The 21,551-nt window shown below is 36.0% G+C and overlaps 1 protein-coding gene across 13 annotated transcripts in view; it reads left to right on the top strand.

The window, feature by feature from the left end:
- The window catches only part of SLC4A10 (solute carrier family 4 member 10), a 152,405-nt gene that overhangs the window by 51,151 nt on the left and 79,703 nt on the right, over positions 1-21,551 (top strand). For 9 of the 13 annotated variants that reach the window (XR_004358115.1, XR_004358113.1, XR_004358114.1 and 6 more), the window contains exons 2-3: positions 5,173-5,254; positions 15,795-15,941. Coding sequence is in view for 10 of the 13 variants with exons in the window: in XM_032693750.1 (XP_032549641.1) it covers positions 5,173-5,254; positions 15,795-15,941 (229 nt within the window). In the remaining 3 variants the exon portion in view is untranslated. Of the gene's footprint in view, positions 1-2,251; positions 2,442-5,172; positions 5,255-15,794; positions 15,942-21,551 lie in introns of all 13 variants that reach the window. The other 4 variants (XM_032693752.1, XM_032693751.1, XM_032693757.1 and 1 more) reach the window with 1 other exon arrangement.

Genomic DNA, 21,551 nt, shown 5'->3' with positions numbered 1-21,551 from the left:
CTGTGGGTATATTACGAATGTAATTAAAAAGCAGAAGGATTTTATTTAAAGGCTTAAAAACTGTGAAAAAATTGCCTGGAATATTAATACTCTTTGTAGCTGGTTTTTGCATTGTATTTCAAAGGAAATAATCCAGTTTATTGAAAACACTGAACATATACAGGACAGTAAATAAAAGAAACCAAGTGTGAGGGAAATTAGATAAAAAGAAAGATCAAGAAAAGAAATAATTTGTAGTTTTCCATGTAACATGAAAATTTCTGTTATACATTTTGACTTGTCTATTCAAAATATATATCAAAAATATCATACTAGTGGAGCAGAGTACCTACCAAGGGAAAGACAATGAGACATACACATTGCAACCATTTAAAAATTTCCTGTTGTCCTAACAATTTCCCATTTCCTAATGTATATTTATTGTTATATTATTATTTCATTTACTGCCGTGATCAGCACAGATGATCTTCAGTAAATGTTTGTCCAGTATTCAGGTGGCTTTTATAATATATGGAACAGTGTCTTTTAAGATAAGGTATTGGTTTTCCTGTTTTAGTAAATGCGTATAAAAACTGTATAGATAACTTCGAATTTATGTATTTCACCTGGACTTCAATCTACCTGCTTGTCATACAGAACATGAGGAATATGTCCTAATTACATCATCTGGAAATGTACTGAAGTTCTACAAGTGTATGTGTCTATGTTAGCACATACATATTTAAAAATGTGTGTCATGTGCCTTTGTCCAGATCCACCTTTGAAAGCAGTTAATTTCCTTTTTCTTTCCACTCAGTCATCTCCAATGTGATAAAAGCATAGACAGTTTATAAGAGCTGTAACTAAAAACACAGCAAAACATCTGTCATAAAATAATGCTTCTCAGCTTTTCTAAAAGTGTAGTACCTTAATTAAATTGATCTGAGGTGTGGAAGGGCAGTGCACAGTTCTGGGAGGTGGCAGGTTAAGGATCAACCTCTTTGCAACATCTTGGGTTGTAGTTATGGCTGTATCACAGCTAAAGAGAGTCACTTTGAGAAGCTTTCCACGAGGTCATTTATATAGCTTTGGAATGTCTTGGGTAGTGAGCTTTATCAATACGTTGGTGGAAAGGGCACTTAAGGCATTTGTTTTTGGTTTCTAAGCCATGGGCCTTTTTATTTCTTCTAACCAATACGCTTAAAATTCTTGGCAATAGCTATAACCTCACTTTATACTCTCATAAGCAGGTTGTCGATCTAAGGATCAAAAATTCATACTCCAGGACTCCTGGTGACCTTCTTCCTTTAGGACAGCTCAGTAAGAAGTAAAAGCCAAATGTTTTTGAAGGTGGTTTATTTCTTTTTATTTTGTTCAACTTCAAATACATATTTCAGTGTAAGTACTGAAATATTTAAACATGGAATTGCACTGTGAAGGATGCAGATGACTCTACTGTCTGCTTTTCTGTACTCACCACTGTGTTTAAACTTCTAGTATGAAGAGACAAAAATAGAACTGTATTTATAAGTGTCTTTCATTAAAATAGATTTTTCCTGTGAAATATGTGCAGCTGATGCTGCTGCATGGTGAACGTCATTTTGGCATTCATTTGGAAAACGTAAGAGGTGAAATCATGAACTGAGTAGACTTGCTGAGCCCTAGTCTCTAAGGAGCTTGTGGTTTCCATGTAAAACCCTTGGCTTTTTCTTACCCTTTTATCCCAGACACATTATTTCTTCTACTGTGTGTTTGCTGGTATTTTATTGCTTTAGGGAAATAATTTTGTGTCTAAATTTTATATATAAATATTGTATGATGACTGTATAGAACCATAAATATTAACAAATATAATGAAAAGGGGAGTAGAATGTTAGATTGTTTATGACAAGTTTATTGCACTGTGATTATGGCTTTGCTGAAATGTAATTCCAGTGGCTCCTGTAGTATTGCTCTTGAATTAGGCCAACAGAAAATGAGCCCAGTATATTTATTCTCAATGTAAACTTTGTCAAAGATGCGCAACGTAAAATGATTAGAAGGTATTAATGTACATTTGTTTCATGTAAAAAAAAAATTATGCCTAAATGTTTTTTATGAATTTGTTGTTTCCCATCATTATTTCTTCACATGGGTAAACTTTCTTAAATTGAATGACTTGGCACTTCTGTAGTGCTTTACAGTTCTGAAATGCTGTGTGAATATTAATTATGGCACAGAGCAGCCCAGTGAGGAAGGTAGATGAGTAAGTATTATTATCCCTATTTTACAGATGGGGAAGCTGAGGCACAGAGATTAAGTGACTTTCCCAAGGCCACACAGCAAGTCAGTGGCAGATCCAGGATTAGCGCTCGGGGACTTCCTGGATCCCTCTCCCATGCTTTAAGCAGTAGACCACAGTGTTCACGGGACTCAGCAAGCAACTCATTGCAATAATGGACAGTTCCAAGGACTTGTACCTGGTCAGTGTGTCCACACATTTGTTTGCAGACTGCTGCAATATGACAGTATGATTTGAATACTCTGGTCCTTGCAGATTTGTGTCCTGTGTAAAACTTCTTACCTTCATCATCTTCAAATGGGGTGAAAGGAAGAAGTGGTAGAATTCTGACATAAACGTGGCATGGCAGTGAAAAGCATTTAGTTTTCATGCCTTATTCTGATCCTGCTGAAACTGATGGGCAAAACTGCACTGGATTCATGGTTTTGAGGATGTTGGTATGGAGTCTGGTTGGCATGAATTCTATCTTCCATGACTGTTTTACTGTTAGTCTTGCCTGTACTTTCAGTGTCAAACTGTCATTTATTGCAGCATTTAAAAATCACAAGTTCGTAGTTTTCCTGACATTCTAATAACAAGCAAAGCATTACCAACTGAAATTAAGTTTCCAGTCTCTAATCATCAGGAGAAAGTAGAGCAGATCTGCCGCTGTTTTTACTGGTATTGCAATAGTGCTTATTTTCCAATGAGGTTAAGACCTAATTGCAGTAAACTACAAGTGAACCTTTCCCTCATCTCTCTCCTCCTCTGCAGTCCAGGAATCACAGAAATTACCTCTAGAATAAATGCAGTGTAACTCTTGTACTGGTAGATGCAAGGTGGCTTTGATACTGCTCCCTGGGAAGCCAGTGTGTTCAGTGCAAGGCCTGTTTAATTGGACTTTGCTCAGAGTTTGACAAGTGAATTGGCAACAACACGATACTCCCAATTAAGCTGTTTTTCCTTGTAATATTAATGGAATAAACCCACTTCTGAGAATGAGACAAGGCTGAGACTTGCTGTGACATTACAGGAAAAGGAGGCAGGGAAGGGAAAGATTGCCAGAAGCTGAAAATTGAACACATGGGAAAGGAGAAGTCAAAGTGTATGAGCATATTTTGATAAATATTAATGAATTAATTTGTATTTAGTTTTCTTAGATAATCTGTAAAGGCTTTAAGCTGTCCAGCAATTTAGTATTTCCCCCATTGTAAATTTCCCCTAATATTGCTTCCAAAAGTCCTTTTAAGCATCAGTAAAATACTGATGCCGATGTCTTCTGCTAGAATAGCACTGCTTCTGATATGGCTGTGATACTTGGCCTTTGACATCCTGCCTAATTGTTTACCCAGGTGCATGGCATTGTGCCAGCATGACAAGCATGCTGAGTTATGTCTAACTGCTTTAAATTTCTTTTTACTAAGATGATCAAATGGTTGTTGCAAAGTTGCACTGCTGATACATCTTAATAGGTTATTAACTAATTATAAATTATTAGAAGACAAGACTTTTTCAATAGAAGGCCTTCTCTTATTGTCATGTTTTAGTTACATATTATGGTCTGTGGAAAGCTCCAATAAAGACATGGTAGCGCTTGGTCTTTCTTTCTTTCTTTAACAGCCCAGATGCTTGGTGCTGACACATTCATAGGATTTTTCTGTGTAAGATAGCTACAGCATGACAGCTGTTTTTAAAAAAGAGAGGAGCTTGAAACAAAAACTCATATCCAGAATATGCCATATGCAGCTGTAGATGTGAATCGTTTTGCCTGGGGCATCTGCTCTTTAAGGAGAGGTGCTCAGAGAGTTTAATTTCTTCTTATTGTATTCTATGTATAGATATATATTTATCACAAGCACTGTTATTCAAATCCCCTTGCTTCACGCTTCCATTAAGATACCAATTTTATATATTGAAATTAAGCCATAGTAGTTCTAATATCACTCACTAAAAACCCTCCACTAATGTCAAGTAAATATATATTCATGCTATATTAATTGATACTTTTGTATAATTCATCCTTTTTTTCTTAATAATAATTTAATGGAAACCACTCTAAATCATGTCGTGAAATACAGGCTGTATTTAGCAGCTAGATTTTTTTACAAGTGGTGATGTCAAACTCATAGTGAAGCAAATACTTTAGCACAGCATCCAGTGTCTTGTTGCTGAACTCCCAAAAAAGATTTCTCTATTTAGGGAAATGTGTTGCCTTTTTTTTTTTTCATGTCAGAAGTGCAAAATCACCAATTTTTGTAGCTTTTCTAGCCTGAGCACAATACACTAATGAATCACATAAGTGCTATGGGATAAAATCAAACATGAGATAGGAAGAAGAACTTTTCTGTTTTCTGCTATTACTGTATGTGCTACCTACCTTTAGAGTAAATTCAGCTTAGTGTTTGTAAAGAAAAGCAAGGGCTTTGCAATTTACTAGTAAGTGAAGCCAGTTGTTTTCATGGTGTTAATTTTATTAGTATTATTCTCTAGCTTTGCCAAAGTAAAAGGAGTGTTAGTGCTATAATTTGGGAATTCTGGATGTAGTTCAGAATCCTGGTCTAAAGACAAAAATATATGTGCAACCCCTTTCTTCAGGAGTACAAGAATAAAGCTGCCCAGATCAGACATGTCTTCTCTCATCTCTTTCATTGTCCTATTGACTCATGGCTTTTTTAGTTCTCAGTAACCAGTGCTTACTCATCATCTTGCAGTTTTAACAGAAGTTCTTCAGCTGTAATCATACCTCAGTAAAACTGATGCATAAGAAATAGATTTGAGTAATGAAAATGAAATTCTTAAAAACTTTTTATTTCCTTAGTTGGAAGAGTCAAACAATTAAATATTAAAAACATCTTTGTTTTATAGTACTGTACAATCTTGCCAATAGTTTCCAAATGAGAAGCAGCTTAACTGTCCTTTTTTCTGTTTTGCAGAGAAATGATGAAGAAGCTGTTGTGGATAGGGGTGGAACTCGCTCCATTTTAAAAACACATTTTGAAAAGGAAGATCTAGAAGGTGAGAGATGATTTTTCTGTGCTTTACACTATGTCTTTCTTCTAAAAGTACTGAAATGTAATTTGAATGTGTACATTTATTGATTTGAGCAGGAATGCAAAGAGATGAGAGTAATCTCTTAATCAGTCTCATAGTTTGTTTTAAAAAGAGAAATGTTACTTTCTTCTCAGAGTGGTATTCAGACACAGATTATGGTGGAAGGTGTTTGCTAGTTTTCAGTGATCTGTAATCAAGTCCTGTAAATATGCATGTGTGACTTTAGATAAGTCATTTTACCTTTAAGTTTCCAAGTGTAGATGCAAGCAGGACTGCTGATTTAGTACTTAAAATGGCTTCTACATTTGCATTACAGTCCTCATGTAGTCACCTAGCCACATCTTCAGCTGAAAAAAATCATTCTGGAGTGTCAGAGATTAGACAGATACTTGATAATATAAACTGCAGAAACCATCTAACTTGACTATATAGAAGAAAGTGAGAAGCTGTGAGAACTGTCTTACGATATTGGCCTAATGATTTAGTTGCATTTCAGTTTGTTTAGTGGATCCCAAACTTACTCTCGTTACTACTGTACTTACACTCTTGTATTGAGTTGTGTGACACCCCTCCTAGTCATAGTTATTGGGTGAGACTGAGTTTCTATTGTGCATGTGATATCCCTTTCCTGAGATCGGAACTTGCTAACTTTGTTAGCTTCTTGTAGTGGGACATGGAGGCTCTTGTCTTTGTCACACAGATCCACATGAACTAGCCAAAAACAAATGCTAAAATCTGGGGTGTATTTGAACATGCTACAACTGAAAAGTTACCTGCTTCAGGTCTAAAGAGAGGTGTCTCCATCTGTGCATAAACCTGAGCTTTCTAAATGCCTATCCTTGATTACTTCATCATTATCATCATCATCATCTTGGTTTTTTTTTCCTTTTCTCTCCGTCTGTATGAATTTTGTGTTTTCTGCTGCATGATGACTATATTGATGATTTCATGGAAATACCAACGTGTTACACAGCAACTCTCTTGTTACTGCTTCCTTAAGCAGTGCCTCAAAAAGCAAATGTAGCTACATTTTGAAAGGTTCCTGGCTGTGTCTGTATGAGGTAATCTCTCACAGAAGGATGTAAGATGTCATGCAGTGTATGACATGTATGAGGTAGGTACCTCTCTGCTCAGTTGGGGAAAGTCTGAGCATGTGCAAGGATAGATCTCGGGTAAGATGTTTCCAGGGTGGCGTTTGGAATTTTGGTGTCTCCAAAGGTTAAGTGTCTACTGGTCGGTCAGGCTGGCAATGACAGTTTTGGATTTAGGCAGACAAGCTCTCTTTTTGAATCTCACATTTAATCTTTAGTGGTCTTCAATCCCTTAATCACATCCTTGAACAAGGTGAAGCCATTGTGTCTGGTGTCCTTAGAGAAACACCCAGTAAGAGAATACGGGCTCCCTGTCTTCCTTTCTCCGTGAAACTGATGCACAGAGCTTTTTGTGCCTTGAGTCTACCCACAAAAACATCCTTTTGCTAAGTTGTTTTATTGATGATGGTAAGGTGGCATTTTAGAAATAGACAGCTTTCTGGGGAGTGGTGTGTTTAAGCTCAGTCACATGAGTAGACTCAAGCATTAAGGCAGTCAGAATTATAGTGATGTTCCACATGACTACATGGAACCTAATTTAACAACTGTATTTAATTACTATTTTTCCTCATCATCCTCCTGTGAAATATCAGTGAAAATATTATTTCAAAAATCTGCTTCTACGATGTTATCCATGGACCTTGGAACATGGCAGTGACACCCAACAATCTTTCCATCAATTTAAATTGTTTAGAACATTGAAAAATTCTGTAGTTAGCCAGTGAATCTGCTTTTATTAAAAATAAAATCAGCACTGCCTCATGTGTTCCAGGAAAACAATTTTTCAGTGTGGAATCAATCCTTCATAATGCAGTTAGCTTTCTCAGATAAATTTCGTGTCTGCTCTAAGTTCAGATCGGTAGGTCTTTAAATATATAATCACTACATTTAAAAATACCAATTGGCATAAAAAGTTTCGAAGAGATTGCAAATTTTAATATCTAGTTGCTGTTAATAGCATGTCCATTTGTTTTCCAGTACATCTAGGCCTTTCTCCATCTGGAAATGGTGACTTACAAATATCTGCCTTATTCACTGTACATCGTGTTGGGTTCTGATGAAAAACTTACCTTTTCCTAGTGACATAACAACTATAAAATATTAAATTAAATAACCAGGTGGCAATTGCATAGCTTAGAAAAATCATATAATTAGACTATTAATATGTATTATGTAATTAGCTTTTTGACAGACGTTTAATTTAGTTTATGTTTTAAAAATGTAAATAGCTAGTTACTGAATATTCTGGGAAAGACTAGTTTTGCCAGGGTTTAAGTTTCAATAGCAGCATGTAAGCAACATTAAAAAAATTGCAATTTATATGAAGAACTAAAGGTTGTTTAAATCTGAAAATCAGTATTCAATTTCTTCTTATTAAATCTTAAAATTGTAAGTATTTTGCTTTTTTTACATTTTACACTATCAACATTTAAATGTTAGAAGTACTGATTTAAATGTGTACTACTGAAATTTCTTGGCCCAGCAAATATTTGGATTTGCATATTTTGGGCAGCCATTTTGCAAGTATATTGCAAGTACATTTCTTGCTGAAAGCATGAAGATATCATGGTGATTAATGCTGTCTGCAAGAACAGCCACAAGAACAGAATTTTGCCTCAGTCTCCCTAGATCAGTGTTTTCCTTCCCTGAGCAGTATATAAAAATCTGGGGAGATAAGACAGCAACTGCAGAACTTATGGGAACAGAAGAGGTGTGGTGCTCATCTTAGCACCAGTAATGATCCTTGCAGTAAGTACTGCAAATAGTATCTTTTTACTTAAGCTTTGTAGTGCTTCAGAGGTAAATTGTTTGCAGAGCTTTGGCATTCAAATTTTCAGCATGAATGATTTTTCCACGTAATTAATTTTTCCTGAGTTGCAAGGTCAGGATCAGTCACTAATATTGAATAGGTCATTTGTCTGACTGTTGCGTTAATGGAGGGACAGGAAAGCATTTCTAACAGCAAAACAAGAAGCTTATCTCCCCTGGTTATAATCATGTATTTTGCATGTTATCTTTCGATGTGTATACAGACAAAATTCCTACTGAAATAAATATGCTCTTATTTTTATCAGTAGTGCAATTCCGAAATGAGAATTGGCCACTGATTCTGAATACTAAAGTACTTAATTGCAAAAGGACAGGTTGTACATGTACCTGTACTGTGAGCAGGTAGGCAAGTTTTCATGAACAGGTGTGCGTATCAACAGTTGCACTAAGCTTACTCTGTGTTGTTGTTTCTGGCTGTCTGCCATTGCTTCAATGTATGTTCAGTAAAAGCAGTTTTCTGTCAAAATGAATATATGTACTTTTTATCTCATAGATAAATAATATTTGGATTACTCTATATGTGTCTGGAGAGCTCAGATTCTGTCAGGTCACATGCTGAGACTTTTGGACTATATAGATATGCAAAGGGGTTGACACTAAATACGTTCTGAGGTCTTTTCCTTATGCCCACCATATTAGCCGAGTAGGAAAATGACTGTTCTATGGCTGTCCTTGATGGAGGTGGTCAACTGTAGATCATGGCTTTTTGAGGCAGGATTTCAGAGCTGCTGTGGTTATTACTGTGGCCTGATTTGAGAAGCAGCTTCAACAGTGAGATGGCTGGAGATGGGATTGTTAGATGGGGGTCCAAGCATGAATCAGGAGTGAATTCTGGCTCTGTTGGAGAAAATTGCAAAATGGTCATTGATTCGGTCAAGATTTTGCTTAAGCTTGTTATGTTTCATACATTTAATCTGCCTAAGTGGTGTGAGAAAAATTTGTCTCATGGGAAATCAAGTTTGCCGTCTTTCATGTCTCTCAGGACACCTAAAATCACTGTATCCAGTAGATGAATCACTGTACATCTGAATATGCATTCTGACACTTCTGACAAAATTCTGATTACATGGATTGCTTACTGAAAGTCAAAAAAACCTGCAAGCTAAATTAGAATATAAACATCACTAGTTCAACACAGAATATGGTACAGAAGCTGAGGCTTTAAACTTAATAAACAAAAAATTATTTTGAAACGTAGTGGAGATGTTTTGTATTTAACAACATGTATGAAGATTAATTCTGATAGTAGATGTCCTGCTGATCAAAAAAAGTTGAAATATTTAATAATTACTTATAAAGAATAATTAAATATTATCAATTAAATTAATAATTAAATTATTATTTAATAACAATTAAATAATATTTAATGAATAATATTTAATTTCCAAAGCTGTTATAGTAGTAATTATTTCTTTTAGATTTGTTCTAACTTGTGACAATAATTTGAAAATTATTTTCATGAAATTTTGATTAAATACAGTTAGGATTAATATGTAAAAAACTCATTGTGATTGAACTCTAATCTCCACATATTACTTAGCAAAAATCAGAGTGGCTGCAGATATCTAAGTAGGCTTTTATTCTCAGAGACCGGACATTTTTTATAGAAATAACGTCGTAGTAGATCTGTCTGCCACTGACATTATTTACCTGAAAATTAGTAGGACCTAGCAGCGCATAGGAGTGAAAGAACCAGGTATTAAATACTTGAGCTTGTGCAATTTGTGATTTCTAGGACACATCTTTCTGTAGTGCCTCTCATCTAGTTTTGTTTCCTTTTTTCCTATGTAGTTCAATATTCCTTGACATCTCACTTTTCTCCTGAGCTGTTCTTGCACTCTTGTCTTGGCAGTCACGTTGGTCCCTTTGAGTGGGTCTCTTGTCCCTTCCCAGGAGGTTCTGTGTTTGTGGGAAGGTGGTTCACCTTGAAGGTTATGTTCACAAAATCTATTTGAAAGTTCACATGAAGAGTAATGAAATAATGAAAGCAAACAGGTATCATGATGTTGGTTGAACACCACAGTCTTTTGTTGATCATAAGCTGTGCTTGTGAAGTTTGACTTTGCTCTGAGCTTCACAGACAGGAAGTGTTTTCCATATTTGTAGGGACTAATATTTCCAAGTATTTCACCTTGTGAAGTCCTGAGAGATGAAACTGACATAAACCAATTTGCCATTATTGGTGAAAGCTGCAAAATTGCAGCATCAGAGGACAGAAACATTCCATTTTTAACATATAGTTGTACTAGTACCAAGTTAGCTTTTTTTTTTTTTTTGCTTGTTGCTAATTTAGAAATATAGGTCAAATTTTTCCCTTCAATAACCACAGCTTCACTTTCCACTGGTGGAAAGAGCTTGTGTGTCTGAGCAGGTCCTTTTACATTCTGTGTCTGCTGACTTTTTTTCTTTTGTCTGGCAAGGTCTGAGACCTTATAGGACCATACGCACACCACGTCTGTACTCCTCTGGGGAAATGTAGGAAAATTGGTAGTGAACATAAGTGCTGTTATAAAGATTTTTTAGCCCAGCCACAACCTGGAAAAGTCTTCTTGTTAAAAGGCAATATTTGCTGGGAGAGAAGTGATTGATTGTGGCTCTTTAAAAGATCCTTAACTTAAATGACTTCAGTGAAATGCTCTTATCCTCAATATGTCCTTAATGCTGTCTTGGGCCAGGGATATTGTTTTATTTTTTTTCTATATAATTTCTGTTGTAATCTACCCTAGAACAAAATTGTGAAACTTTTCTTGTCAGTTCCTCCAAATTTTAGCGTGGCAAAAAGGTGAAAAATGTCTATTGGGCAAACCATAACTGCAAACAGCAATGTAAACTGTTGATTTAGGAAGGATTGCTTTTGTCCTTTCTGCTTTCTCTTCAGCTCTGCCTCCCTGCTGCACTACAATAATGAATCATGAGTCATGTACTCTCTACTCCTACACAATTCACCATAATCACTTTTTCTCCTATAAGGAAGAAAGCAATTTTTTTAACTCTACATGGACTGCTGGTTTTCTGTCTCTACCTCACTGTTCATTTTTGAGAGGATGGAAAATTGCATTTGGTTCAGCTCTAGCTGGTAATACATAAAAGAGGCTTCAAGGCACTGAGTCATTTTTTTATACAGTAGCTACCAACTTGACTGGTTCACCAAGGAGCTCCTAAAGGACCCACTTGAGTCCCACATGCCTGGTCTAACATGGAGGCCTGAAAGAATTTCCATGCTGAGAGAGGTTTACTCCTCTCCATGGTTTATGTTATGTTTAATTTATGTTACTATTTTAAAAATCAGAATTAATTTAGATACTTGAGCTGTAGGATTTATCTGGTCTTCCTGAGCTTTTTCAGCTAACCTTACACTAGCATCAGTAGTGTTTTGTCATAGAAAGGCTATGACTCTGTTCTGCAAAAACACACTCTGAACTAAAATGTTGATTTATTCCAGATGTGTTGCTTGGAAGGCTAAACATGAACACATGCATAAATATTTTCAGCATTAGAATTTAGGAGCAAATAATTTTTAAAAACAGAACATCTGAGAAAAGACAGTAATACACAAAGATTATTTACAGTCTGAAAGCTTATTAAAGAAATGCAATGCACTGAATTGATCTGCTCTACAATGTTGCCATTATACAATGCTACACATCTACTGTTAAATTGTATAAAGATTTTTTTAAAAAATGACCATTCTGAATCAAATTGCACATAGCTGGGTAACAGAATATAAATTTAGTTCAAATCTGTGCATTATTATTGTAGCATAAGAAGCTTGTGGTTTACCTTCAAATCATTAAAACACTCCTTGACTTTAAGTATTTTAAGGATTAAAGAAACAATGACCCTTGTTATAAAGTATTCTTTTTAATTTTTACAGGATTACATTAAATCCAAATTATATTATAAAATATTTAAAACGGATCCTGTTAATTATAATTAATTTTGAGACAGATGAAAGTACATATAACCATATGTAAAAATCAGGATTTCCCCAAAACTTTTGAAGAGAAAATATATTGTGCTGTATCTTCAGTTTGTGGAGGCATGAATTCATTGCCCTAGAAAAGACAGATTTGAAATATACATTATTAATATGAATACGTCTTGCAGAGACATTTCTCAGAATAAAATCTAAGTAGAAGAGTTGTTTGGGGTTACTGTGTCCCAAAGAAGAAATTATTCCTTACAGCTAAATTTATTTTAAGAACCCAATAGCAAATTAACCATCTAAAAAGGCAAGCTCAGAATAGCAAGCGTTTTCTGCATATCCCTTGAAAATGACAGAGGTAGCATCTAGAAATGGTTTTTAGAACCTGACATTCTGGGTCTTTATAAACAGCTTATCCTAGCCATCTATTTTATGCATTAAATAAATGGAAAGTAAAAAGAAATCTAGTGGGATCTCTAAAGCTCTGAAAGCACATATCCCATTATAACTCATGGTGCCTGATGACTTGACTTAGGTACTTCTGGAAATCCCATTACAATTATTTGAGTGGATGTGACATTTCAAGGAAAAATGGAGATGGATAGAAAGTATTTGTAAATGTTTCTCTTAATTTAGTGGAATTAAGATATTTTTAATGGAATGCTAGGAGTACAGATATTTTTGCCCCAGTGCCTCACATTCTTCCAAACACAATTTTAACACAGTAAATACACTCCTTTGGTAGGAAGAGCACCCTGTTATGCTCAGCTCTTAATTCATGTCTAAATTCTGTGTGAGAATGGTTGTTAGATTGTACCTGATGTCAATGGTATGTACCCTGATGTAATTTACTGTTGTTACTATTTGCCATACTTTAGTGTCTTCATAACCTTGCCAAAAGAATGAGAAATTATGATCTAATTGAGCTGGGCACTGTGGAAACGTATGGCAGAGCAGAATTATTTTACAATATTTAAGCAATATTCAGTAATTTTTAGTTGGCATCCTAATGAAGTAAATAATAAAACACACATAAAAGTTCTTAAAGATAAATGAAATAAGTGCCCTTATACAATTAGTTATAAACTATAAGGCTATCCTGGATAGTGGATATCCTGTTGGATATTGACTTCACCCAATTATAGATGCTCTTTTTTTTGGAAAATTTAGTCAGTTTTACTGAGATCTGCCCTGCTCTGATTTGGAGACTGCAGGGCAGCCTTGTGATTGGCACTCTGGTCTTCAGAAATGTACAGAGCTTGCTGGAAACTCTTATTTAATAATGGCATGGACACCTTGTACAAGAAGAGTGTACATTACATTCTGGGCTCTAGTTCATAATATCTATCATCGAAAGGTTACTCGAAGTAAGGTAATGAAATCATTGGATTTCTTTTATATTTCCTCTTTCCCCCCCTCCCATCATTCATTGCCGTTTTGTCAGCTATTTAGAATTCATTACTGTTTCTTTTGTTCCCAGCAGGTCTTTTTTTGCTCCACAGTTGTGCTCTTTTCATAAACCAGAACTTCTGATCTCTCAGATTTTTCACTTTTTGCTCTATCCCTGTTTTCTAGGAAACTATTGCTTTTCCCCTGTCAGTTTCTTTTTCTCTTATTTGACTGAACCTTGTTACAAGGACTTAAGATTCCTCCCTGCATTTATTGAAACTATGCCTTGGTAGGACTGTTGGTCTCAGAAGGTTCACACAGAGAGAGTGAAATTCATTTTGATTTTTCCTGGTTATCCATTTCAATTTCCAGGTTCCTGTTTTCTTTCCAGTGTGCACTGATTGTGAAAATAGTTGTGACATTCAGACAAGCACACACAAATGTTCTGGCACTGTTTCCCAGTTTACTGAATAAAAAACAATCTGGACTCAAGTCCTGGTTTCAGCCCTGGAAATTAATTGAAATGAGAGTCTCAATGTGCATTTCCTGATGCAGGTACAATCTGATCATTGAAGTGGCACAAAACCAGGATAAGCATGCCCGCTTCTATCACAAAGCAGCAGGAATTTTTTAAGTTACTAAATTAAAAAAGCAATCTATTTGTACTTCTGGAAGTTACTGAAGTCTTAGGAAGAGTAATCTCATGCCTTTAAAAATGTTTTTTTGGGTTTTTTCTCTTGAAGGAATGGGACAAGGAAGTGTCAAGTACTACATTACTGCTGTCCTTCCGTATCTTTTTAATGAATTCTTTTTACTTAATGCATTTTTCCTTTTTCATACCCCACTGATTGCAATGCATTTGAAATACACCAAAGGCAGCAGTTCTCTTTAAGTAGTTTCTTGGATTAAATGTAATAAGCAAGAAGAAAGAGGTATTTAATAAATAAATAAATACATAATTTTCAACTTGTGGCCATTGCTTTAGAAAAATCTCCCGACTCTACAAGAATAGTCTCTCAAAAATTGATGCCTCTACTTTCTAGTCTTCTCTACATGGATCAAAGTTGAGAAAGTAATTAGTGTGGTGTCCAGACTCTTTTCTCCAGATTTTTTAGCTCTGCCTCTGTGTAGAGTTTCTGTCAGCCTTGAATTTCTTTGATGTTTTGTGACACACGCTGCCTTGCTGTATTTTCTGTCCCCACTTGAGTCTCCATAGGATTAAAGATCATGTGCTACCTTAGCTTAATGTTCTTGAGCCTTTTCAGATGATTGACATTGCTGAATGATTACAGCAAAGCAGCAATTATCCATGAGCTGTGTTATGTTCATTTCAAGGAGAACATAAATGTTGTTTGAGATGAGTAATCTGGACTATGTCTTTTTGCTGAGTAAACATAGGAGACCTGCCTGTAGTGAGTCACGATTCGTTTCCCATTTATTCCATTTTGTGATTCTTTCTGCAGATTTGTGCTGTGCTCTCCCCCTTCTAAATGCTTTACTGTGCTCTGATCCTGTTAGCCCACATAGCTAAGAGAGCTAAATCTTTTAGGCTTGATAGCAACATAAAATTTCTCAGGCTTGAGGGCAGCAGGCATGCAATGTGTACCTTCTTATATATTAAAAAAAAAAAAAATAGAGGAAATGAAAGCACCCTAAGCTACCGGCAATGTATTTATGATGTGAGCACATAAAATCATATAGATGCAGTCTAGCTGCATATATAAGTGCAGTCGAGCTTGCATAGTGTTTTATTGGTTTTTTTTAGTCTCCCTCTTTTTTTTTTTTTTCATTTTCCCTTCAATGAATTTCCCACAAGAATTCTGTCAAGGTTTTGGCTCATAAATAGAAATGAGTTTGGTAAAGTTCTTGTACACACAAAGCAAACAGCAACTTTACCAAATGTTCAATCCAAAGGGATCCATGTGTCTCTTCATGTTACTGTTCTGAAAGACATTTTACAGAACACCTGTCTGGCTTTAATGAAAGTTCACACTCAGAGATGCAAATTTGAAGGAAAAATATATAAATCTGGCACTGCATCATAAGAACTTTGGTACTGAGATTTTATTTTGTGTCAGAGGGTTGTATATCTGTGATGCTCAGTCATCGGTATTGTAATCAATATTGTTCTGACTATTAATATTAGAATAATCCATATGATATAATTACAGAATTATAGTAATTATTATACCATTAATGCTATCACAGTTAGTAATATTGTTATGTTGCTATGGCCCCTTTTTAAATGGTACCTTTCTTTTACTTACAGGCCATCGAACATTGTTCATTGGAGTTCATGTGCCACTGGGTGGAAGAAAAAGTCACCGGCGCCATCGGCACCGTGGACATAAACACAGAAAGAGAGACAGAGAGCGAGATTCAGGATTAGAAGATGGGAGAGAATCTCCTTCTTTTGGTAAGACAAATTTTATTTTTGGATAGGTCTTTTAATAATAAACATCAGTATGATTATGCATATGTCCTGATACCAGTTGGATATGATTAGAAGTGGGGTTTTGGGGAATCCACCAGAGCCTCTCAGTCTCTGCCCCCACTGAAGGGCAGCAGCTGGTGGCTGTCAATACATGAGAAATCTCAGTAATTTCTAGCACTAAAGGAGCACTATAGGAGACTGTCTGTAAGTGACCGTGGAAAGGTTGATGGCCACCACCACTGAAAGGGGTAAGCACTTCATGGCACCAGCTGCTCTCAGTGAAGGCTCTGGAGTATTTGACCCTAAAACATAACATAGAGGAGTTGTGGTTCTTTACAATTAGTTTTGTAATAATATTAATGTTACTGAGCCTACAGCATTTTATCAGATTCAAACTGTGATCTAGATTGTGTTTGCCTTTTTCCTTACATGACACTGTAAATGTGCCATTGTGAGATATGTCTTCTAACTGAGGACTTGAGAGGAAACAGGAAAAATACCCTTCAATAAACAAACCTAATATTAAACTCTTAAAATTCTCAAAATTTTAAATCAAAAAACATTACAGAGAACAGAAAAAGGTAGTCCTTAATAAATGAGTCAAGCTTTGTCTCGAAACACATGAGAATATTATTTGCTGCTCAAAAATAAAAAGTGCATGTGCTGAAATGTCCAGGGCTATAGTAAGTGTTGAAAATATAATGGAAACATGTATAAAAACAGTTTGCTAGTGTGTTTTTAAATCATTAGGGAAATGTGCCAATGAAATTCCAGGTTACAGACTAGTAATTAAAAGAGTTTCTTTAAACCAGAAATTTGTATTACATATGTCAAAAGCTTTCAAGCAAATATAAGTGCTGATGGTTAGAGCATGAAATACTCAAATCTTGCACAATGGTTTATTATCTTGAGAATAAAAGTCAAGACTTTTTCAAACTTAGCAGATATGAGTATGTTTTGAAGACTAAATAGTGAAGAAAAAATTGGCTGTGGGGGTCCTGTCTGGAATGGATTTCAAATGTACAAAGACCCAATACTACTTTGAAACCAGTTTCTTGGAAAACAACAAAGTTCATAAATTATTAAAATAGTTTTCAAAAAGAATATGCATATATACCTATAAAGTCAGATTAAAAAGAAACAATTGAAAGTTACATTAGCCAAGAAGTGAGATATCTTGAACTATGAAGCAGTGTCTTCTGTTGAGTCATCTGGTTTTATTTAAGTGCCAGTATATGACACATTTTGGCTGAGAATTTAGCTCTGTTCTTTCAACTTCTGGAGACCTAGGCTTATGTCCTTCTTAATGTCAAAAGTAAAAACGAAAAAAAAAAAAAAGAAATTAACTGTCTGAATCTGTCCTTAATAGGAGTTGTGCATACAATAAAATGCAGTGTTCAGCACTATTCTGTGTTAAGTGTATATCAGCCTATGTTCAAAGGATCTCTGAAGTGGAGCATCAGTAATATGAAAAAAGACAGTTTTGAAGCACATCTGTAACTTCATGTTCGGTGCACTTGTCCTGAGGTGAACTTCATGAAAACAACTACAGGTCTGCAGTTTTATAAGTCACATTTTCACTTGTAAAGGTATTATAATTACCAGTTAAGGGATGTGTGTAAGTTATGTCACCTGACAGATAAGTTATAGTCTAGAAACATGCAAGTCTTTTCTGGATTCAGAATGCTGAAGATACTCTTCAAAGTGCTTGGTTGATAACAATTGAAAGAATCCAAAGACAGAACTACAAGTCTGGAATTATCCAAAATTTTCATCCTGAATCAATATCTAAATAGTAAAATTTGAGGAGTTTTCCCCTAGTCTATATGACTCCTGGAACTTTGGCCAGTGAACTAGACTTTGACCGAGCCTTGGCGTCTGTCCACCCGGGCAGAAATGTGACATTATATAGACAAGAGTGAAAGGGATTTGCTTAATGAAGGCAAATCCTAAAATTCTGCAGGGATGGTGGGGTTATATACAGAGCTGGCAGACAAAATAATACAGAGATTAATCTTAGTGTATGTTCACATCCTTGCTTTTGCTATGATTTTTCCTTATAGGAGTTTCAGGCAGGTGGTTGTGCTGCCTGAGGAGAAGCTTTGCCTTTAGAGAGAATATAAACATAGGGTTTTTTATCCTTTATTTGCATAGAGAGAGAAACAGATACTTCCCACACTAAATCTGAATCCACTAAACCTCAGTAATGCTTCTTAGCTCTCGTTCCCCATGACCACAAGGTTATAACAGTAACCAGAGGCTGAAGGAAGTTGGAAGAAAGACATATGCACTTCCTTCTCTTGAAGCATAACTCAATATGAGGGACTGTATTACCTGAGAGAGTAGATCCAAACTAGTCCCTTAATTTATGAAGCATTTGGATTTGATTGAGACCTAGAATTGCTTAGCTCCATCTCTCTGTAGGCACCTTTTAATGCATCTCTGCTGAATAGGAGAAGGCTGTATGCTGGGGAACTGGAAGGGAGGAGGGGAAAGAAGAAAACGTTTTGATGAGCAGGTGCAAGAAGAAAGATAGAGAAAATAAGCACTGTGAGACCAACTGATAGAAAGCAGTGCTTTGAAGTAAGTCAGAAAAATACACAAGGATTTTTATGATACAAGAGAATAAATTAGCAGTGTTTTGAAGCATGGAAGTATGAAGGGAGTATAATAAAGGCAAAAGATGCAACAACTGAATAACAGAGATTCTGGAACAAGTAAAGACCTGAAATATTCAGATATGAAGCGCTCCAGACTGCTCCATTAACCAAGCATGGGATAAAGCATTACTTTTTGTCACAATTTTTAACTGTGCAATTTATAACTTAATCTGTTTAGTACCATCAGGTGCAGATCTTGCTCTGCTCTCACTGCTTCAGGGAGCTGTACAGTGCACGATGTGCTGTGGGGCTGTGCAGGCCCCATGCAGAGTGGACAGGTGCCACAGGGTTCATATCCAGTAAAAAACAATTTCTTAAACTGTTTTCTTTGTATCAACATGTCTAGAAAACACCTGTAGTCAATGTAATGCCAATAGCTGTAAGCTTTCTCATAATTCCTTTGAATCCTGGCTGGGAAATCCATAGCAGCTACTTTTCGAGGGAAGGTTTCTGAAGAATAGATTTTTTACAACATTCTGACATCAGCTCATAAGCTTTTTTTTTAATCTCCTACTATTACTTTTCAAAAATAACCCAAATGTTCTCAGTGTGCAGATTCAGAGATAACACCAGAGTAGACAAATAATATGCAGAATATGTAGTTAGTGAAATAAAAAAAGAGTCCTTTCATTTGGAGGCGCAGATCACTTATCAGGTATGGGTTTTGTTTTCCCTATACCTGATTCTCACTATCTATCTGTTGTATCTTGGTGACATGAGGTTCTAAAAGGTGTTTCTGTTTTGCCATAATGAGGTGCTTGTGAATTGCACAATTTACAGATTAAATGGCTTGCTTGTGTAGAGGCTTTTTTTGGGTAGTAAAAATTGTAAGCTAAGTGATTTCAAGGTCTGGATTTTTACCATCTTGCTTCTTAATTTTTTTGAAGGAGGCATTCATTGAAATTATCCACTCTAGTTAAAAATGCAGTAGTGCTATTTGCTTTATTGGAGAGGTTTACTGTTCCCAGCTGAAATGCTGCTGTTGTAATTAAGGCCCCAGTTTCATGCCAGCTTTAAGCTCTCCTCGTCCACAGCTTTTCTTGTGGGGCAAGTATCATGGCTGCTCTGTGAATTACATTAGGGAATTGATGCAAATTAGAACTAATTTGTCAAAAAAAGCTGCTTATGCTTGGAGCATCTCCTTGATGCTGCTTGCTGGGAGAGTGATGGGTACTGGCACCTGCAAGCTGCAGGGCCAAAAGTTCCATCAGCTCTGTGGGTTGTGGTGGCACTGAAACCTGGTGCAGATTTCCCTTTGGCTGATAGAGTTGTGCTTACTTGGTATGCATGTGGATTTTAGTGGCAGTATCCAGTGGCTTTTTTGATGTCTGTTGTTTGCCTGTAACCAGCAAAACAGCTCTTTTGTACTCATGAGTTAAAGATATTTATGTTGCTGTTTTAAAACGTGGTGAAATATGAAGATTTTAGCTCTGGAAAGGGTATCTTTAAGGACAGGTTTTGTTGAGGGTTAAAGTGAGGACTGGAGTTTGATTGCAGCCTCATGTGTCTTGTAGAACTGGACACTATTAGGACTTGTGGAAGGTTTGGTTTGTTCTTTTAAGAAATCTGGCTTTAGTAATCCCTAGTTTTAAAGAGGCTTAAATTTGTAATGCATGATATTGGATGTGGAGAGACCACAGGAGCAGCCCTGGAGGTGAGCCTGACAGAGGACTGCATGCGCGGTTCAGGAAAGACTCCCTGAAGGTAATGCAAGCAAAAAAATGGATTGCGAAGAAGAACTTCTCTTGATGAGTAGAAGGGCTTGAAGAAAGTATGATGAAAGGACTCAGCTGTCTATATTTGGTACCTAATCTCAAATGTTGACGGGTTATTAGTGGGGTACATTTAATTATTTGTAAAGAGTATGGCTGTTAAGAGAATTCACCTACCCTTAACTATAGGCTTTGTATGCTGAGGGATGAACTTGGAAATTTAAATCTCTGCATAGCTGTGGAACAGATTGCTGCAAATCTGGATTAAAATAATGTATCATAACTGCAGTTTTAAGAGTCTAGCAAAAAGAAGAGAATTGAAGCTTGGGAATTGTCCATATTGTCAGATCCAAAAGATGTAATTATTTGTCATAGTCCTGGATTGATGGAAACAATTCCTGTAAAGGAAATGTAGGGATGACTTCCTGAAGCAAGATAAGTGCCGGAAGAGCAAGCAAGGGAATACTTTCTCCCAGCCTAACACATGATTTCTAAGGTCTGTGAAGAGATTTCCAGAAATATCCTGTTTGCTATTTTATGTGGACTTCAGTAATGCAAATTTTGTTTTAATTTTTACCATATTTTCTAATTAAAAAAAAGAATTTGTGGTCCCTACCTTTACTGATTGCTGAGCTAAGTGTCCAATCTGCAGAGGAAGGAAGTGGGGAGAGAGTCCCCATCTACCACTTCTGTGGTGAGTGCAAGCAGGAGGAATGTGTTTGAATGATCCTTTCTTTTCTCTGATCCTGTGACTTTTTCACACCATTTCTCCTTGGCTTGTAAGAGATGGTTATGGATGTCAGCTAACACCTGTTAGCTCCCTGTCTGCAGTCTGTCCTATTCAGTGAGAAATTACAAAAAAAAAAAAAAGTTTGTATATTTAATATTACTGTAATGTGAATGTACAAGAACATGAGGCATGGATTAAATCTTGTATATGATGTTCACTATCTTACATGAACTTCTACAATGAAAGTTTTATTTTAACATTTAGCATGTTTTCTAATGTTGAAAAAGTATTCTTTCACTCCTATATCTACTAACCCCAGTAAGAAGTACTTGCCTGCTAATACTGCCCTTAAACACAGGTTCAACAGGCTTGGAAGTACCGAAACCTGTTCTGAAAAGTGAGCTAAGAGTGTTACTGGAAATACATTTTTGCACCCTTTCTAAGTTTATCAAGAGCAGAAGACAGAGTTTAGATACATTTTATATGTACT

This window comes from Chiroxiphia lanceolata, chromosome 7 (assembly GCF_009829145.1).
Source record: "Chiroxiphia lanceolata isolate bChiLan1 chromosome 7, bChiLan1.pri, whole genome shotgun sequence".
NCBI lineage: Eukaryota > Metazoa > Chordata > Aves > Passeriformes > Pipridae > Chiroxiphia > Chiroxiphia lanceolata.
This window is presented reverse-complemented; position numbering and strand designations above follow the sequence as displayed.